At 47.2% G+C, this 21,326-nt stretch overlaps 1 protein-coding gene across 1 annotated transcript in view; it reads left to right on the forward strand.

Moving 5' to 3' along the window:
• Positions 1-21,326, forward strand: part of GALNT17 (polypeptide N-acetylgalactosaminyltransferase 17) — a 445,375-nt gene that overhangs the window by 417,939 nt on the left and 6,110 nt on the right. Inside the window, exon 9 of the mRNA XM_040456200.1 lies at positions 1,137-1,232. Within this exon, the coding sequence (XP_040312134.1) occupies positions 1,137-1,232 (96 nt within the window). The remainder of the gene's footprint in view (positions 1-1,136; positions 1,233-21,326) is intronic.

Genomic DNA, 21,326 nt, shown 5'->3' on the forward strand with positions numbered 1-21,326 from the left:
ATCGGAAACAGGCTCCAGGCTCCGAGCCATCAGCCCAGAGCCCGACGCGGGGCTCGAACTCACGGACCGCGAGATCGTGACCTGGCTGAAGTCGGACGCTTAACCGACTGCGCCACCCAGGAGCCCCTAGGATTATTTTCTTAATAAAACCTGAAGGGTGAACAAGCTTTACACAGTTGCTCATTATGGTCCAACTTGAACAAAACGAAATTGTCTCAGAATTAGGGAAAAAAATTAACCGAATTTGGGAAAGGATGGTGAGCGATTGTTACTTTCTTCTACAGTTTTCAAGATATCTCAGTAGGATGGGGTTATTTTTGTAATCTTTAAAACAAACAAAAAAAAGGCAGTGAAACTCTGCTCAGTTGCCTGAACCTAAACACAGTTTGGGAGCACAGAAGCCAAGTGCCCCTTGCCTCCCTTCTTGATTTGTCTCTGGTTAGTTTGGTTTCCATGGAGGAGACCGAGTGTAAGACCAACAACGTTTTCCCACCGGTTTGAGATTGCAACATGGTGGGTGGGATGGACACCAGTCTAGGTTCCAACGAGACAAATTCTTCCGTGTTCCCAGAGAGATGTGCATAGCTAGGTTCTGGGCTTTTGTCTTGGGGACTTTGGTCCGTTCTGCCACAGATGCGTTCCAAACACCTAGCATGGTACCTGCCACCGTCTAGGCATCCAGTAAGTATTCTTTGAATATGTAGATAAGTACAGAAATATATAAATAAATTGTTGCTTGGCGGCAGGGTTTTTGTTTGCTTTGGGGGATTACTGGTTTTAATGCCTCCATGCCAGCAGTGACTTCAGAAACTGACCCATGATTCCCGGGGTTATTAAAAGCAGTGTTGGTGTCGAGGCCCACTCTGGATAACCAGTGGGTAACTGGTGTTCCTATGTCCAGATGTTCCCTAGGCTTCTCTTCTGTGCTGGGGACGGGGGAGTTGTGTGTCAGCAGGGGCTAGGGGTGTCGCAGGCAGAGCGCTCATGCCCACACCGTCCGTTGAAGGACTTTGTCTTTCTTGCCAAAATGATCACCTCACAGAAAAGTCCGAACCAAGTCATGGCGGAACAAGGGTTGGGCAGCGGAATTTCCACCAGATGAGCTCTGATGGGTGATGTTTTGCCTATTCCTACAGCTTCGAAACAACAAGGCTAAAGACGTCTGCTTGGACCAGGGGCCACTGGAGAACCACACAGCAATACTGTACCCATGCCATGGCTGGGGACCCCAGGTAGGAGCCCATCTCTGACCAGGAGGGGAGTAAAATCACCAGCCTCCAGAGGATCTGTGGGGCATCTGTTGTTCTCTACTTTGTAGCTGTTCTGTGTTCTGAGATTTTAAGGAGAACGGCCGGCCCGGCGGCTGCACTCTGGTTGTTCCTGCGTAGCAGTTGGGAAAAGATTCATGAGTGTTTGCATCAGCACAGATATTAAGAGGATCAATGGGCACACTGCATACCGGATAGAGAATGTGAATACATTTCAGAGCCATGTGCAATTAGGCAAGTATCTGCCACATGGGCATACGTTCTAATCATAACTAAATATGCCCGCTTACACGTACTTCAAAGAAATAACAGACTTCCTCATGAGAACATGCCTGACATGTTCATCCCGAAGGACCAGCTGGGTGGTAAGTGTGACCGGGTCTGTAAGTACAAGAGCTAAGTGCTAACTGGGGAAGAGAAACGTGCCAGTAGTAACATTTCAGAGAACACACGCCTTCTCCAGTTTCTCAGGAGAACACCGAATAACTCAAAAAGGGCAACACATTCGACCAACATTGTGAAAATAGAGCCTAGTCAATGAATTTCCCTTGGCAACTTTGTGCTAACCCAAGGTGTGTGCGCACATGTATGCATACGTGTGTGTTTACGTATGTATGTGTGTGCATGTGTGTGAATAAAGAGCTTGGCAGAAATTGTCTGAGATTTGGGAGAAAACGTACCCAAAAATGTCATTAGACTTGACATTCACAAAAGTTTAAGACATTTTTTTTATGTCAACTAATAGGAATAAAAGGCAGGCTACAAACGGGGAAAACATTTATGATGCGGTCCTCGTGGAGCACCAGACAGGTGATTCTGAGCCAGACTCAGTGATTCCCTCTCTCTGGATCTCAGTTTGCTCCTCTGTAATAGGAAGACACTGGACAAAATGCGCCGTCAGCTCCCTTGGTCCGTCTCTTGTTCCGTGAACCCAAAGACATTCAGTTGCCAATTCACATTCAGGAGTCACGCGCACACGTTCAGGCAGGCATTCGTTACGGCTCATGGGTTTCCTCTGTTCCTGGCACTTTGGCTTCCCGTTAAGCCAATACCTGGAAGGAGAGGAATTGTGTTCTCTCTACCATCATGACAGGTAGTTCTTTCCCTTTTTTTAAGTGTACTTACTTATTTTGAGGGAGAGGGAGCAAGCGTGAGCAGGGGAGAGGGAGAGAGAGAATCCCAAGCAGGCTCTGAGCTGCCCAACGTGGAGCTCAATCCCATGAACCGTGAGATCAGAACCTGAGCTGAAATTGAGAGCCAGACATCTACCCGACTGAACCACGCGGGCTGCCCCATGGCAGGGAGTTCTGATAGTCCAGACCCTCAGCATCCCTTCAGTGTGTGACAGGTCCTCTGAAGGTGGATAATGGGTACTGCGAGACAGATCGAATCCTGAGCCCTTTGCTTCTGGGGGGTAGACAGGCAGCATGGGGAAACTGAGGCACAGAGGAGCGAGTGCCTGTGAGCAAAGCAGACGAGAACCCACGCCCTCCAGCCTGACTAAAGTGCTCTACATTCAAACCCAACCCATGTACGTCAAGATGATTTACTTGGCTAAAAGCACGCGTGGGGAGCAGGAGAGCGACCAGGCTCTCCACAGGGAGGCACTCCGAGCAAAGGCATTAGGGACTAACGAATCCAGGGAGTGTCTCCGTTCATTTATCCGTTCGCTCAACAAGTGCATCTTTCTCACTGACCGCAGGTGCTGGTCACGAGTATATATGGCGGTGGGTAGGCTTTGGTCCCTGCTCTCAGATGGGCTCCACTTGAGGGAAGAGACAAAGAGACAGGAGACTCTATAGCATAGGAAGTGTGGAAAGAACAAGATAGCCCGGGGGCTGGAACACAGAAGGCGGCCCAGCATGGCTGGCGCTCAGAGTTGCGAGAGGGGAGGGCTGGCTGGGAGATCATGCAGAAGGGCATGGAAAGGTGGGTCTCCCAAGGCCAGAGAAGGCATGCTCCAAGACACAGGTCCTTGCCTTCATGGTACAGCAGAATCACCTGGAAGGCCTGTGAAAGCCTTCTGGGTTCTGAAATTCTGGCCCCCCACCCCCACCCAGAGCTTCTGAGTCAGGGGGCCTGGGGTGGGAGGGGAGATTTTGCATTTCTAACAGGTTACCAGATGATGCCATGATGCTGGCCTGACCAGTGTGGGACTCGACTCTGGGGGTACTAGGGAACCACCAGGGGCGCCAGGCAGGTGGTGGTGACAGCTTAGATCGGGCTTAGATTGAACTCTCGGAGGAGTTCAGAGAGGGGTGGATGCTACGGAAGCATCCTGGCCATCGGCCCCCGCTGACTCTCTAGCTCTTCCCTCGCAGGGTCTGGAGGTGACAAGGACCCTGGAAGCCTTGGTGACCCGGGCAGTGGAGGTGGGGAGCCGTGGCCTGCAAGGGATGGTCAAGTCAGACATTTAAGAGGCCGCATCTTGGGACAGGCCATATGACAAGCTGGCAATCGAGCCCAACTGGTGCTGGGTGAGCTGGCAGGGAGGGGGACATCGGGACGTGGTGGTATCGCACCAGGAGGGCAGTGGGAGCCTGGACGCTAAGCCCTGGGGATGCCGGCTTCTGAGCCACACTGCTGTATGTGACTGTCATTCGGGAGATGCCGGGAGTAGCGTTTGGAAAAATACTTAACTCCCAGGTTTCTCCACCCAGTGTTCCGAACAGGTAACATTTGAGCTAAGTACTTGCTAACTGTGGCATAACAGACCCTGTCATGTTTAGATATCTGCATAATCAAAAACTGGCCTGTGAAGCCAACCTCTGGGCATGAGAAAAAGAATCAAGGTGGTCTAATAAATGTCTCCCAGAGATCTGAGGGCTTCCCTGTGCGGCTCCGGAATTCATCTTTCCTGGGTTCCATCTGCACACAGGGCTTTTTCCAATGGATTCTCCTCCCATTTAGCGGATTATAGAATGAAAAAGCAAGGGAGGCTGTCCATTGCCCCCCCCCCCCACGCCCCAGCGCTGGGATGAACACCTAGGAGGGGACCATGGTTGTTTTCCATCAGCTGATTTTTTTAAGTAAGTCTGATGTTGTTTTCTGTTCTACCACATGTTCTGAATTGAGAAGGCACCCTGGGTACTTCTCTCCAGCTAGCAGGCTGGCCGGGCGCCCCCCCCCCCCCCGTCGCTCATCAAGGTTTCCTCCCCCTCCTTGCAAAACCACTCCCTCTGCGCTGGGAGTGAGTTCCCCACCAGTCACGTGCCTTGGCATCTTTTAAAACCGCTCCGTAAAGTGCTTTGGGCAAACAGAGACTGAATCAAAGCTCCTGGAACGGGGCAACTCCCAGAAGAAGAAACTGGTGTTCCACGGACATTGTGAGCTTAATTAATGGACTCTCGGTCGTAATTTATTATCCGACAGCAATTAAACAGAGAGAAAATAAGCACCGAGGAGGGTGATCTCCTGTCTTCCAACGTGTGTTTGCCAACAAAATGGAAAAGGTTCCTTGCCACTCGGAGAGCCTGCTCTCTCACAAGTGTCTATCAGCGAGCTGCTGACCAGCCTCGCTCTTGTCCGGTTACTAATTTGGAGTGGACACGTGCCCGTTTCTTTTCGAGCTCAAGTTTTACCTAAAAATGGGGTGTCAACGATGCAGCAATAGCCTCTGGTGTCAGCTCGACCTCACTGAGAGCCGGGGTTCTTGTCTAAGGAGGCCCTCGGCTCCCCCACCCGACTCCAGGCTGCCGATCTGGGCCCAGGTCAGGTGGTTGCCCTGCAGGCCTACCAGCCATGAGATTGGCCTCTTCTGTCAGCCCCTTCCTGCTCCCTCCCCATCCACCTGGTCAACCTGTCAGCCACCCCCGGCCACTCCTTCTGATTTCCCTTGAGGACCAAGGGCAAGGAGAGAGAAGGGTGGGCAGTGCTGCCCCCAGGGGGCCCCAGGCACATGCGCATCTTCCTTCTTACCCTTAAACAGCCCCAATGGCTCTGGGCTGCTCTCTTGGGCCCCTGCCGCTGAGCTGTTGCTGAGGTCCCAACGGACTGTGGCCCAGAGCTTCATGGCACAGCCCTGAGCACTGGGCCAGAGCCATGGCTGGGCGGAGACAGGGAATAGAAATGCTGGCGATAGGGGCACCGGGGTGGCTCGGTCAGTTAAGCGTCTGACTCTTGAGTTCAGCTCAGGTCATGATCTCACAGTCTGTGGGTTCGAGCCCTGTGTCGGGCCCTGCGCTGGCAGCGTGGAGCCTGCTTGGGATTCTCTCTCGCCCTCTCTCTCTCTTTGCCCCTCCACTCCTCGTGCTGTCTCTCTCTCTCTCTCAAAATAAATAAATAAACATTAAAAAATTGTTCATGCTGGCCGTAAACCCATTTCTGTTTTTAGTGATATGTTTAATCCTACCGGGTGGGTAGTCCCCCCCCCACCCCCGATTTTACAAAAATGAGAACATTGAGTAGTGCCATGACATTTTGCAAACTCAAGTCCTGTGACTCCTGGTCGTGAACCCTGGGCTGTGGCATCTGGCGCGTTCTGGGAAGCCTGTCTCATTCCCTTGAGTGAGCCCCCATGGTTCGCTAGCCCCCGGGAAGGCATGGTGGAAGGACCTGTGTTGAGCACGGACACAGTGCTAGGCAAGAGGTAAGGGCAGAGGCATGGAGGTTGGTGGGGAGAACATGCATACGGCATGTTCGGGGGACAGTGATATGGTTGTTGTAGGGCAACCAGTAGGGACAGGGTATTGAGAGCCCTGGGTGCCAGGAAGAGGGGCCGGGGCTCCCCCCTGAGCATCTCGGGTGTGGTCCGGAGAGCCGTGCGCCACCAACGGCGCGTCACAAAAGCCGACTGGCCCGTGAGTCCAACCCCAGACCTCCTGAAGCTACGGCCTGAGAATCTGCATGCTGTCATCTCCAAGTGTTTTCCTGTCTCAGTCAACACCGTCTGTTGGGCGTCCATTACGGGCCAGGCTGTGTGACTTACAGGTCAGATACATCTGTATTTGCCCGACATGAGGCCCAGTGTCCCAACCGAATTCTTCTTTCCAGTTTATAATACTACTACTTCTATATAATCGGGGTTGGTTTTTTTTTTTTTTTTTTTTTTTTTTTTTCATTTTTGCGGTAAATTCATTCTTGTTAGCGTAACTGCAAGGTTTCCCTGACACATGCCGTCAGGTCACCCCACCTCAGTCGAGGTCTGCCACCTCCAGAAGTCCCTGGAGCCCCTTCGTGATTAATCCCTCCCTCTGTCCCCAAATTTGAGGCCCAACTTCACCTCCTGGAACGGCCCACCAGGCAACAGTTCTGGTACAGTTTCCTCCCTGAGCCGAGGCCCACAGCCAGCACGCCAGCACAAGGTTGGAGGCGGTGGTCCCCTGGGCGTTCAAGGCACTCCCCGTGAAACAGCCCCTAGCTGTGGCGGAACATTCTTGGAGGTGCGTATCACAGAGAGGGGTGTCAGGCACTGTCCCAAGGGCCCCTGTGACTCCCTGCACTCCAGGGAGGTATCGGAGGTCTCTCTTCTGCTTGCCCCCCCCCCCATCAATACGTCTTATTCTTCCTCCCCCTCATTTTCAGAGAAGGTCCCATTCCTTGCCCTCGGTGAATTCATCACCAGAATGACAGATGAGAATTCTTTTATCCTGTAATTAAATTTAATCTGATCTTCGACTTATTCTTTGATGGCTTCGTCTTTGAAGTGATACATCATCCAAACACCTTGTCACGATGATGCATTGTGCCAGGAAGGCGCTGGTGCCCCCCTGGAGTGACGGGGCTCCCACAGCTATTAGCACGCGGAAGGCACTCGGAAAACGCGGAAGTTAATGACATCCAAGCAGCCTCTTGGCTTCCAGGCAAAGTCATGTAAGCGTTGGGGCTCAGGGGCTGGAGCCATTGAGAGCGCACCGAAGGTACAACCCCCGGAAGGATGGCTTTGCCCCAGAAAACAGACCCGTGACTCGGGGGACGGGCCGTTCGCGTTTGGTAAGAGGCAGGCCCGGGAATCCCTTTCAGTTCCTGGAGAGCATCATGAGGCCAGAGCTGGGGAGCTTTAGACCTTGTGGGAAAATCGGGTTGGAGGAGGGAGGGCAGCTACCCATGTTAAGGAAACCTGCAGAGACAAAAAGAGGAGGGAAAAGAGAGAGGAGGGGAAAGAAAACGCCAGCGCTCTTTGACACATCCGAAATATGACACCACCGAGTCTCTGTACCATTCATTTCCATCTCTCGTCTCCTGTGCGGTATTTTTAAAAACCCTCTCCTTGCGTCCCAGTGCAACACTTTATAAATTCATTTTGCCTCGTTGCAGATAGCAGGAATATTAAGCGCTTTGTTGTTGTTGTTGTTGTTGTTGTTGTTGTTGTTGTTGTTCTGACTCGTCTTCTCTCGAGATATTCAAACTGCTTCTGATTTTATTATTTCCAGGTTGGTTAGCTCCTGCCTTCCAGGCCCTGCCTCCATCCAGCCTTTGTGAGCATCCCTGGTGCCCACCTTCTCTGTGGGCCTCCCTGCGCTTTGCACTTCTGAGACTTTCCCGAGGCTTCAGCTTTGCTTCCCTGTTTGATTTCCGATCCCCAGTTCACTTTTTTAAATTACCCCTGACAAGTGGGTCTTGAGGTCCACGTACAGGAAGCAGGAATGCCCGATTTCCTAAATGGCATTCGGAAGTAAATGCACGTGAATTTTTATCTTGCTTAAGGAGGACCCCAGGGTTAAGGAGGAATTACTGTATTACTGCTATCTTGCCAGAATGGGTTGATGAACTATTCTTTCCAGAAAATCAGAATTCTTTTCCAGTAGAGATCCTTTTTTTTTTCTTTTTTCCTTTCTTTCTCAATTTCAGAGAGAGAGAGAGAGAGACTGAGGGAGGGAGGGGGCAAAGGGTGAGACACATAGAAAATCTCACGGAGGCCCCATGCTCAACATGGAGCCTGACCCAGGACTTGATCCCACGACCCTGGGATCATGACCTGAGCCGAAATCAAGAGTCGGACGCTCAGACGACTGAGTCACCCAGGTGCCCCTCCAGTAGAGATTCTTAGTTAAAACTCTTATGTCTGCTTAGAAGTTTAGTGGATTTTTTTCTCCAGCCACAAAAAGTGATCCAGGTAGATTTTGTGTTAATGTGAGGTATGGAATAAGGAAAACTCACACTGAATAGTCAGATGGTGACCACATTTTCAACTGAACCTTTCTCCCTTCCTTGCCCAGAGCTGTTAAATTCAAAGAAAGTCACTGCTAATCTTTTCCTTTTCTACTAAAGATGCAACAGCATTGCAATGAGTTTGGAAAAAAAAAAAATTTAAATCATCCACAATCTCGCCATCCTAAAACAACTATGATCATTTCCGAGGTGGGCTTCCAGCCCTTGCATTTTCAAAGAAGTATGTTGCCTTCCTAGGCTGTTCACAAATCGTTGAATTAATAACATCCCTTCTTCTGAAGGACAAGAAGAGGGAGGTGGAACCTACTGGTGAAGAAGTCTTCAGTGCCTTAGCACTACCAGGAGCAGCGGCGAAAGAGGAAAACATTACAATAGCCTCACCCCCTGGCCATTTAGTGCTGAGAGTTTCAGCGCTTCTTTGGAACAGCAATGTCTGTCGAATGGTTATTTTCAAAGACGTTGCTTGTTCAGAATGGAGACGGTCTGAGAACCTGGCCAGTCAGAGTTAAGGGCAGATCCTGAAGAGTTTATTGCTAGTGCAGCTCAGGCCATTGGTCTAAGATGTCAGGGCCTCCGAAGTCTGAGTTCCCATCAGAGAAGGCCAGAGGAAGACCAAATGTCAGTAGCACAATGTTCTAGACTGTTCTTATCTACCGTCCTACCACCTGCCTGGCTTAGAAGGTAGGGGTGCCAGGTTTGGGACAACTTTCTGGAATCCCACCCACATGGGGACCACCAAGGGTGCCATATACACTGACATTGGTTCCAGAAAAGGGCCTTTTGCAGATTTCTCTGTGCCGTGGTGGTGTCATCACCAACCCCCTTCCTGAGAGTGCTGCCCTGCATGGCCTCCTGGCTTCCTCCTGCAGCTACAGGGGCCAAGTGTCAGGTGACGGAGCCTACTTTTCAAGAGATTCCTATCTTGCCTTCCTGATACTCTTCCCAAAATTAAATGTCTGCAGGGCTTGAATCTGTGGCCCTCCATGGAAATGGAAATGTCAACCAGCCAAGAACTGAACACCGTCCCAAGAAGCCTTGCAGGAAGGCTTCATCAACAAGGATGTGGGTTCTCGTCAGCTCGGGCTCACTATCCCCTACTTAAATGGTTGGTTTGGCCATGCACAGGATAGGAGATTTCAACCTGGGGGACGTATGGTCACCCAAAGGCCCACGCTCGCACTCCAGATACTTTTTGTCATGGCATTCCCTGTTGGGAATGAGGCTCCTAATTCCAGTGCCAAGGTGGGTAGGAGCTAACGAGAGCCATGCATGGCTAAGTGGAGATCTCTGATCTCTGCACCTTAGCGAGACTGGAAATCAGGAAATGATACTTCACCCACATCTCACATCAAAGTTAATTTTTCCATGGTGATGCTGAGAGGTACCTTTCTGTGTGTGGTTGGCTTCTAAGCTGTGATCTTGGGCAAGACACTGAAGCTCCTCGTACTTCAGTTTCCTCCTCTGTAATGTAAATATCATAATAGTATCTACCTCATAGAGATGCTGTGTCAGTTAAACAAGCTAATCGATGAAAAGTTCTTAGACGAGGTCCACGGCACGTGTCATATAAAGATGATGTCCATGGTGCTGAACGTGAGACCTTGGGAAAGCTTCAGTTTTCCAAGAGTCAGTTAGGTACACAGTATTCTACTTTTTGAGGCTATAAAAACCAAGAACAAATAGCAGTGAAAACTTGAACATCCCCAGGCACTTTGAGCACCTCAAATCCTCGTATACCTTGCAAACAGTAGATTGGACCAGTGATATCCAAGGTTCCTTCCAGTTCTCAGGTTTTGGGACACATGAGCCTTCCATCATTCAGCTAGACTTCTAGCTTGGTTCAGTTCTTCAAGGCAATGTTACCTGGAAAGCGGGTTATTTGGAAAGATGGATGAGACATGGAGACTCCTACCGCCTAGGAATTCATAGTTAATTAAGGTGTTATTGTATAAAATAGCTTGGCGATTGGCTGAGTCCAACCACCAGTATTTTTTTTTTTTTACTTATCAAATTTTTGCATATTTGCAAAAATTAAAAAATTTGAGAACATGGTCCAGGTTCTGGAGAAAACTCCAGCCTCATAGGTTGCCGATAGAAATACAAATTGGTGCCATTTTTTTTTTTTGAAGGGAGTTTGGCAATCCTTACCAAAGCTACAGTATGCTTACTTTTTGACCTAGCAATCCCCTTGCAAAAATCTACACTGAAGATACATTTCCAATAATGTGAAAACACACATGTGCCCTCCTGTATTACTTGCAGTTGCAAAATATTGGAAACCACTTTAATGCCTATTCGTAGGCATAACATGGGCCATCCCTGTGAACTCATACTGAGTGATTTCCCCATACGGTTAGATGCAAAAGGCAAAGTACAAAGGAAGATGCTTAGTATGCTAACCGTTATTTAAGACAAATGGCCTCTGAAAAGTAAATACCTTTATCTGCTCATCTGTGCAAGAGATTCAGGAAGGATAAACCAGAAACTGATGAGATTGGTTACCTGCTGGAGGTGGGTGAGAACAGGGTGGACAGAACGTGGGAGCAGAATAAGGAATAAAAGGGGAGTGACACCTCTCGGTGCAGTTTTCTGTCAAGTCCTGACTCTTAGAACCACCGTGATATTGAAAATCTCTGAAAAATAATAATAATTTCAACATTTGAAGATGTAAGGAAGAAGACCCACAATAGGATGCAAACAGTAAATGAAAAAAAAAATTCACCCCACTAAATGAATAACATAACTGCACTGTTGGATGGGGAAGAATAACACCAATCTCAATGGCTTGGAACTGGTTTGGACAGTTTTGACTGGATTCTAGAAACTTAAAGGAAAAAAGAACCGTTGCCAATAACGCATTCTAGTCAGTAAGCTTGTTTTCCACAGGAGTCTGGGTTCACAATTCTGAAACTACTGTATGTGAACAAGTAAGTATATAAAGTATGGATAACGGACATGATTTCACTCATAGGTGGAATTTGAGAAACGTAACAGATGTTCATACGGGAAGGGCAGGGAAAATAAGACAAAAACAGAGAGGGAGGCCAACCATAAATACGGAGAACTCTTAAATACGGAGAACAAAATGTGGGTTGATGGGGGTGGGGGGTGGGGAAAATGGGTAATGGACATTAAGAAGGGCACTTGTTGGGATGAGCCCTGGGTGTTGTATGTAACTGATGAGTCACTGGAGTCTATTCCTGAAGCCGAGACTACACGGTGTGTTAACTAACTTGAGGAGAAAAAGGAAAAAGGAAAAAGAAAGTATGGATACTGGGAACCTGGTCTCTTGCCGTTAGAGAAAGAGGTTATAAATAAGGAGAGGGTATGGCTAGAATGAATGTTGAGTTGCAATGTGAGGGATCAGGATGAAGTTATTTTATAGGTGTATGTAAAAATATATAAATATACATGTATAAAACATACAGCGAGGTGTAGAAATAAATTTGTAGAATATGTAGGCATGAAAACAAATGTGCCTATGGGTTGGTGTACATACATATATTTCCTAGCTCTGAGAGCGTCCAGAAGCAATACAATCCAGTAGCAGTGAACACATCTAGCACCCAGATTTTGGATGACCCCAGGGATGGAGCGGAAAATACAGCGTAAGCCTGGAAAACCTTGTGGGCGGTGTCAGAAGAAAAGGAAGTGCTCTTCAAAAGGTGTTGTCTTCTCAATAGAACGTAGGAGCCACCCCGAAAGGAGTTCCTTATGTCCAAAGCTGGAACTATATAGCTGGAACAATACAATATTGGATTGTCACCCATATGACTTTTTAAAAATGCATGAGTCCACAGTGACATAAACTCATGGAGAGAAAGGATAGCTCTTCCTTCAGTAGAAGTCCGCTTAGCAAATGTAGAAGGAATGTGGGAAGTGCAAATCACCCCGAGGCAGTCATGCCTGTAATATCTGTTGAAGTCCAGAAGTAACAATGGACGCTAAACTTGGTGGGTGAAAATATGATGAAAACGGAGATATTTTCAGTTTCTGAGTATCTCCCTTTATAAAGGGAAAGTAGTAACTTCACAGTTGAGAAGCCCAAAAGACACCGCCTTAACCAAGTGATCAAGGTTAACGTCACTAGTAATGAGACCTCACAGACCCCTGATCTGATGCCCCGAGAAGGGCACAGCCTCACCTCTGTGGTTTGTCTCGTTAAAAATGCACAACTATGACTTTAATCATGAGGAAACATCGGACAAACCCGAACTGAGGGACATTCTACAAAATAATTGCCCGGTACTCTTCAAAAGTGTCAAGGTCATGAAAAACAAGGGAAGACTGAGGAGCTATCCCAGACAGGAGGAAATTAAGGAGACGTGAGAACAGAATGCAGTGGGGGATCCTGGAAGAGAAAACATAGATGGAAACTGCTGAAATTTCTGGGAGGTCTCTGGATTAGTCCATAGGATTGTACCAGTGTGAATTCCCTGGCTTGGGTGATCATGCCATGATTATGTAAAGATACTAACTTTCGGGTAAGCTGGATGCCAGGTATACTGGAACTCCCCGTACTATATTTGCAAATTTTTTGTAAGTCTAAAATGACTTTGACTTAAAAAGTTTTTAAAAAAACATCTTTTGAGAGGTCTAGTCGACTGGAATTATTGGCGGAGAGGTCAAGGGAAGGGGTGAGGGAGGTTGGAGGTGATACTCCCCTGGCTTCACCAGGAGGTAGATAGTGGTGCCATTGTTGAGATTGGAGACATGGGTTTTGGAGGATGATGTGAGTTCTGTTTGGGGCGGTGTGAGTCTTGTGGGGGTCTTGGAAACCCCCACAGTGATGTCCTCCAGGCAGCCGAACATTCCAACCAGGTGCTGAGGACAGAGCAGGAGAGGCAGATGGGGCTTTGGGGGGGGGGGTGCACCAAGGGAGAGCAGAGCGCCGATCCTAGGACAGACCCTAGCATGGCTCCACATTTAATGCTGCTGCCCCTCTAAAGGGGTGGCTTTAGAGATGTAAAGCTGAGTTCTGAGAGTCCCCTCCAAGTCCACTCCAGGCAAGGGCATGTAAGATCTGGATCAAACTGGGGGAATGAAGTGTGGGGTGGGGAAGAGAAGGGCAGGAGCGTAGCAGGAGACCCTGCTGTGGGATCCAGCCTTCTCTGGATCAGGGATCCAACTAGAAGTTACCCACAGACCCAGCCAGAGAGAACCCAATGGTCCAGGTAGCCACCTGGGGGTACTCGGCTTCCCGGAAGTATTGTCGGGGCTCTTGGGCCAGCAACCCTTGGACAGATAGCTCTGAGAATAGGCAGAGAATGGGAAGGAAGCTGGGAGTGGCTGAGTGCCGGGAAGGAACGGGGCCAGGAAATGCTGGCCCCATGAGGCCACGTGGGAGCCCATCGGAAAGAAAAGAAGTCTGGTGAATTAGAAACAAGGCCCAGTTCTCAACTGGCACACGTGGTCAGGGGGGAATAAGAACAACAAAACATACAGGGCTTCCTATGCCCCATGCCTTCTTCTCACCAATTTACTTAATTCCACAACTACCCTATGACTTAAATTGTAAAATTATCCCCACTTTGAAAATGAGGAAATAGAGTCTCACAGGGCTTAAGGCCTCAGGTCATAAAACCATTACGTGGCAGAGCTTAGATTTCTAGAGCAGGCTCCACGGTCCAAGTCTTTAGCCATATAATAGACTGCCTCGTTGATGACACAGCACAAAGCCAGGAACCCTGTTTCAATTGGCAAAAATGAGAAGGTGAGACAGATTTAATTAAGATCTTGCTAAAAGGGGAGCCAAGTGTTTGCCGGCATTTCCACACTACACCCAGATAACAATCCTACCTTCTTATGACACGCCACAGAGGCAAGAAAGAAATGTATCTGTTCATTGCAAAATAGAGTCTTTGCTTCCTGTAACTCAGGGTGAGCTTTGGAGGCATGCTTAGGAGTTGTCTCCAGATCTCTGGGGATTGGAGTGAACCTGCTTGCCAGCCCCTCTCCCACTCAGCTCCTCTAACCCTCATCCTGGTGCTGCCCTCATTCCAGAAGGCTCCCAGCTCTCTCCATAAAGTTATGGCGGCCAGACCCTGCCATCCCCCGCCTCCACTGGCGATGCCTTTCGTCTCAACCTATCTCTGCAGGAAAACCACCCCCAAGGTTTTGTGGCATGAATGTGTTTCTCCGTTAGTTCTTGGTAGCGGTGCATTTTCTGGAAATCTAACACTTCCATCAAGCATGATGAGTCCTAATGGTGGAAGAAGACTGAAGAGGGAGGCCTTTGGGACTATCCAGTCCCCTAGGAACTAGCTCTCCCTACACAAAACATATCTGGTTCTATCGCCTACCTTCTAAGCTCCCAGGTAGATTTTTAAGTCAACTTTATTGAGGTAGAAGATCAGCACAATACACGTCATCTATTTAAAGTGTACACTTGGATGAGTTTTGACAGGGTACGTGCCTGCAAATCTCCCTTCCTGATCAAGCTACGCGACATTTCCATTTCCCCCAAAGATCCCCCCTGCCCCCGTTCTCCGCCCCCAGCTGCCAAACACCATGTGTCTGCTTGAGATACAGTTGGAGACATTTTTCTTCCCTATTCATTTTGGGATCAGGCACACTCTGGACAGTGACAGAGAAAGTCTGTTTGTTTTTAAGAAGGTACATATGCACGCGTAATCACCAGAAACCACTCCTTCGGCCAAGCAGCAAACAAATACATTCCGCCTACAGCAGGTTCAAATCGATGGAACCCGTCTCCCTGTGTCCGGAGTAGAAGGTGGGGAAAATGCATTTTTTTCATTTACCCGTGTGTTTCTGCACTGACTAGGCCTGGTTTTAAAATGACGAGAAAGACCCGTAATGTGAAAGCAATTGCAAGCCATGTTTTTATGGACAATTCGATGGATTGTGCTGTGCTCCAGAGTCATTCCACAATCATTTGGCTGGTTTTTGTTTATTTGGCTATAACCTGCTTATTTCACTTTTCCCTCAAGGCTCTTCAATGTGGGTTAATAGTTGTGTGTGCCTCTTAGATCATCTCAAATAGAAAATTGTTTTTCTCTGCTAAATGAGAATTAATTGTATTTGAGCTCAGAGGGTTTTTTTGTTTTTTTTTTTTTCCTAATGCACTAGGGTTGTGGATAACGGCATTCGTTTCTCCTCTTGGGCCCAGCAGCCAAACCTAGAATAATCCCATTCAATTCAAAAGGCATTTATAGAGCGTTTGCTTTCTGCAAGATACTTTCTCACTCCTTGTGCAGTATAAAAACGAGTAGGATGCTGCCGTCCTAACACAATAGCAGCAACAACAACCACGAAAAGCTATAGCAAGGAATGTCACAGAACACACAAGTAGATCGCATCTGGGCAGGGGCTTTGTGGAACCAGGGGAGATCCGATAGGGGTAGGGTGGGGATATATTCCACACAGGAAAGACTTCTGGCTGTTTTTGAGAGACCTCAAGTCACCTGTTGGACCGAGCCAAGAAACCAAGAGTTACAGCTGAAAAGCTAAGCTGGGGACTTACCATAGAAGATCACGGTTAAAAAAAAAAAAAAAAAGTTTATTCTTAAATCAGAGGGTACTAGAGCAACTGAAGGTTGAAGCAGAGACTGATAGGATTTGAACCTGCAGGAGTAGGAAGGACAAGTAGAAACTGGAAAGGCCTGGAGGTGGGAGATCAGGAGGAAACACAGGAGAGGGGAATGGGAAGACTTGTAGCTTTGGGGATGGGGGAGCGCGTAGGGGGGGAAGATGACCCAAGGTTGCAAACCTAGAGCCTGGGAAGAGCTCAGGAGTACGGGTGTATAACAGGGAGCTGATTGCCTGTGGGCCATAACTGGGGAAGCGAGAGGCAACAAGTTTCGGGCAGTTACCGACTCAGAGGAGGAAGCTTCACCCATTGGCTCCTCGGTGGAGCACGTGATGGGTGAGTGCATGCTTCTCCTGCTCTTTGTGGGATTGCGTCGCTAGAACGTCGCAGCGAGCGTCGCAGTGAGCGTCGTACTGAGGTGGCAAATCCCACAGACAGTGGCTTGGCCGTGACTTTGTGGGGGAGCACGTGGGCAGAAGGTGAGAAGACAGCTTCCAACGACAGAGCAGATTAGATGCTTTGAAGGGTCTGCCCACCGCTGCATAACCAGATGCTAAATCAACTACAACAAATATCATTTTAAACCCATGCTAGCTGCACAAAAAGTGGTTGTATCCATTACAGTGATTTGCTGCATTAACAAATCACCCCAAGACACTTTCAGATAAAGAATCTGAGAGGGTTTCCTATGACAGATAGTCACCAAAGGAAATACTTCTTCTTGTAGAAGGAGATTGAGCTCAGAGGAGTGTCCTGAGGAAAGAACGAATTATAAACAAAGAAATTTATAAACATACAAGTCAATCCAAAGAAACGTTTCTTGGGGCGCCTGGGTGGCTCAGTTGGTTAAGCGTCCGACTTTGCCGCAGGTCATGATCTCACGGTCCGTGAGTTCGAGCCCCGCGTCAGGCTCTGTGCTGACAGTTCAGAGCCTGGAGCCCATTTCAGATTCTGTGTCTCCCTCTCTCTCTGCCCCTCCCCTGTTCATGCTCTGTCTCTCTCTGTCTCAAAAATAAATAAACGTTAAAAATTAAAAAAAAAAAACAACAAAAAAACTTCTCTTACGTAATAAGAATAATGTCTACATTGGGGCAAGGAAATATAACCAAAGGCTGAGCAGTTAAAAGGAGGTGATCAAATTTAGTGTCCTAACATCCTTGAATTTTATCGAGTGGAGTAGACATTTGAATATTGAATAATTTGCAGGGCACCTGGGTGCCTCAGTCAGTTAAGCATCGGACTTTGGCTCAGGTCATGATCTCACGGTTCATGGGTTCGAGCCCTGCGTCCAGCTCTGTGCTGACAGCTCAGAGCCTGGAGCCTGCCTCAGATTCTGTGTCCCCCCTCTCTCTCTGCCCCACCCCCGCTTGTGCTCTGTCTTTCAAAAATGAAGAAACATTAAAAAAATAAAATTTAGAATATTGAATAATTTGCTCAGTAGTTAACATTACATTTCAAGAGCGAACCGTAAAATAATAGAAATGAATAGAATTTCCAAATCCATAGAGGAGAACGATGAAATATGATAATATTCCAACAAATCAAACTGAACCAATCCCAACTAAAGCAAATAAAGGAGAAAAGGGACACAGAGAAGGCTGGATGCACAGAAAGCAGAAAGAAGGATGGTAGAAATAAGGCCATATATATCATTAAGTGCAATAAAAACAAATTGACTAAACATTTTGGCTAAAAAACATAGATTGTCACCCTAGTTTTTTTTTTTTTTTTAATCGAGGAGTATTCTGTTTCTAAGAGACACATCTAAACATAGGAGAGAGAGGTTGAAAGTAAAAGCATGGAAACAGGCAATTCTAAAGCGCAGGATGCTGGGGTAACTAAACAAAGCACCTTCCACACAAAACGGATTCTTAAAAATGAAGTGTTCTGTTTCACGACAATGAAACTCACCAGGATGGTAGAATCCTTCTCGGCTTGGGTGCTCCTCTCACATCTGTTATCGTCTCCCCTCTTTCAGTGCAACCACTTGAGTTGAGACCTTCATCAGCCCCTTCGCCTTCCATCATGTCCCGTGGCAGGTCATTGCCCATTTGGCAGCCAGTGTGGTTTTCCCACAAGTCAGGTGGCTCCTCAAGAAAAAGCCCCAATCCCTAAGCACCATGTGTCCACATAATGCAGTCTCATCTGCACTCTCTCCCACCTCCCCGCTTCTGCCCCATCACAGCCATCACGCTCCCTCATGGTGAGCGATGCCCAGATCATCCAAAACACTGCATTTCTTCTGGTCTCTAGGCCTTTGGATATGTGCTCACCTTGTCTGATCTGATCTGCCCTCTCCTACTCAGTTGTTCGGCTGACTCCAACAAAGCTTCACTCAAATGCCCCTTCTTCTCGGATGCCTTTTCTGACCTCCCTTTTCTGAATCAGGGCCTCTTCTGCTCTGGCTATAAGAGCCCACTAAGAGGTGGGGATAGAGCCATGAACAAAAAAGACACAACTTCTGTCTCATGCCTCTCACATTCTACTGGATGGAGCCAGACAACAAACCCTATAAATAAGGAGAAGATATCATCTATAAGGAGATAATATGTGCTTGGAAGGATATAAAGCAAGAAAAGGGATGTAGAATACATGGTGAGGGTGAAATTTTAAGTAAGATGGTCAAGAAGATGACATTTAAGCAGGAACTTGGAAGAGGTGAGAGAGTGAGCTATTCAAATACCGGGAAGGAACATTCAAGAGAGAAGAACGGCCAATGCAAAGACTCTGAACAGGAACAAGTATGGCCTGTTCATGGACTAACAAGGAGTCCAGTGTGGCTGGAGTGGAGTCAGCAAAGGGTACAGTGGTAGAAGTTGAGCACAAGCAGCTATTATTAGGTAGCATTGGGTCTTTGTAGCCCTTTGTAAGGATTTGACTTTTATTTTGAAGGAAATGGGAAGCCTTTGGAGGATGTTGACCTGACTCCAACTTGAAATAACATAATTTTAAATAATGTAATATTTTAAAAGCAATCATTGATTGCCAATATGGCAATCCAATGCCATATTGAAAAAAAAAAAAAGACCAAGGGAGGCAAGGGTGAGAGCTGGGAGACAAATTAGGAGGCCATTGTACTAATCTAGTCAAGAGACAAATGTGGCTGGGTACAGCGAGGTAGCAGTGGAGGTGAAATCTGAGGTTGAATATGGTGGGTCAGGGCAAGAGGCGAGGACGAAGCCAAAGTGTTTGGACCCAGCAACTGGAAGGATGGAGTTCTCATGACCAAGATAGAACCAATACTGTTTTGATCCTATAAATCTGAAATGTTTATTAGAGCCCCAAAGGTATGTCCAGTGGCGAGTTAGATAGACAAATCTGGAATTGAGGAGAAAGTTTGGTTCGGAGATAGAAACTTGGCGCAATTAGCCAAGTTAGCGTATAGATGCCACTGATAGGCCCTAGAATGGCAGGCTCTCCAGGAGAGGTGGTTTCACCTGCACCCTGTGTAGTGTCTGGCCCACAGTTGGTGCCCCACGGAAAGACTAAGAAAAAACAATCGAAGTTGGTAATTAATGAATCCTGTTGACCTTCAAGAGAGCAACGTCAATGCAGAGTAGTGGTAGCAGCCAAATTGCAAGGCACTAAGGAAAGAGCAAAAAGGACAAAATAAGGAGAATGAAAGCTGTGACTGGAGATTTTCTGGGCATAAAGATCTGGTTATGCTTGCAGCTTGGAAGAAATGAAGGAGAAGGGAGAAATAATGACTTAAGGCACCTGCGGAGCCAGGAGGAGACGGAGCTGCAGGAAATGAGCAAATGTGAAGGAGGGGAAGTATTGAAGGGTAGAGAAGGTAACTTCTCCACAAAGTGGGAGGCAAAAATCCCCTTGACCAGTGAGGGCCCAAGACACCATGCTACAGGTCAGGATGAAGGGCACATTTTAAGAATCTAGACCTTGCTGGGGACGGGAAGGATGCGGGCTGGCAGAGTCACGTGAGGCAAATAGATAAGATGACTTGGGGCACCATTGGAATATGGGTCCGCAGCGGGTGCAGGCAGTCGGCATCTGGCCCTGACCCTGTGGAAGCAGGAGCCAAGGGAAAGACGGCCAGCAGTCCTGAGCGACCAGGAGGTACCAGGGTGGCTGCCGGTGGTTCACAGAGATATATTAAAGACCCTGCTTGCACTAGCAATGGACATTCCAAAAAGGAAATTAAGAAAACAATATCATTGACAGTAGCATCAAAAAAGATAAAATACTTAGGAATAAATTAACCAAAAAAGTATACGTCTTGTACACTGAAAACTACAAAACATTGTGGGAAAAAAATGGAAGACCTAAATAAAAAAAATATACACTGTGTTCTTCGATGGAAAGACTTAACTGCTGTTACGGCAGTACTCCCTGAGTTAATCTACCGATTCAGTGCATTACCTATCAAAATTCCAACTCCGTTTTTTGCACAAATGGAAAAGATAATCCTAAGATGCATGTGAAAATGCAAGGGACCCAGAGTGGCCAGCACAATATTGAAAAAGAACAAAGTTAGAAGACTCACACTTCCGATTCTTTTTTTTAAATATAATTTATTGTCAAATTGGCTAACATACCGTGTGTACAGTGTGCTCTTGGTTTTGGGGGTAGATTCCCCCCCACGCTTCCAATTCTTAAACTTACTACAAAGCCATACTAATCAAGCCATTCTGGTGCTATCATAAGGATAGGCACATAGATCAGTGGAACAGAATTGAGAGTCCAAGAATAACCCTTCACATTTATAATCAGTTAATTTTTTTAACAAGGATGACAAGACAATTCAACAGGGAAGAATAGTCTTGTCAACAAATGATCTTGGGACGATAAACAGTCACCTGAAAAAGAACAAATCTGGACCCATACCTTACCTCATATTTGAAATTAACTCAAAATGGATCAAAGATCTAAAGGTAAGAGCTTAAACTCTAAAATTCTTAGAAGACATAGAGGTAACTCTTCATGACCTTGGGTTTGGCACTGTTTCTTGGACATGATATCAAAAGCACAAGCAACCAAAGGAAAAAAACTGATAAATTGAACTTCCTCAAAATTAAAAACTTTTGTGCTTCAAAGGACACTCTCAAGAAAGTGGAAAACCAACCCACAGAATGGGAGAAAATACATGAACTCATACATATACCTGAAAAAGATCTGGCATCCAGAATATATAAAGAACTCTTACAACTCAACAATAAAAGGACAATTTGTCCATGAAAAAAAAAATGGGCAAAATATCTGAGTTGACATTTCTCCAAAGAAGATCTACAAAGTGGCCAGTAAGCACATGAAAACATGCTCGATGGCATTAGTTCTTAGGGAGATGTAAATCAAAACCACAATGAGATACCACTTCACACCCAGTCGATGACTAGAATTTTTTTTTTAAGGAAAGAAAACCAGACAATAACAAGAGTTGGCCA

Source organism: Herpailurus yagouaroundi, unplaced genomic scaffold (genome assembly GCF_014898765.1).
Source record: "Herpailurus yagouaroundi ecotype Mexico unplaced genomic scaffold, PumYag 216, whole genome shotgun sequence".
Lineage (NCBI taxonomy): Eukaryota > Metazoa > Chordata > Mammalia > Carnivora > Felidae > Herpailurus > Herpailurus yagouaroundi.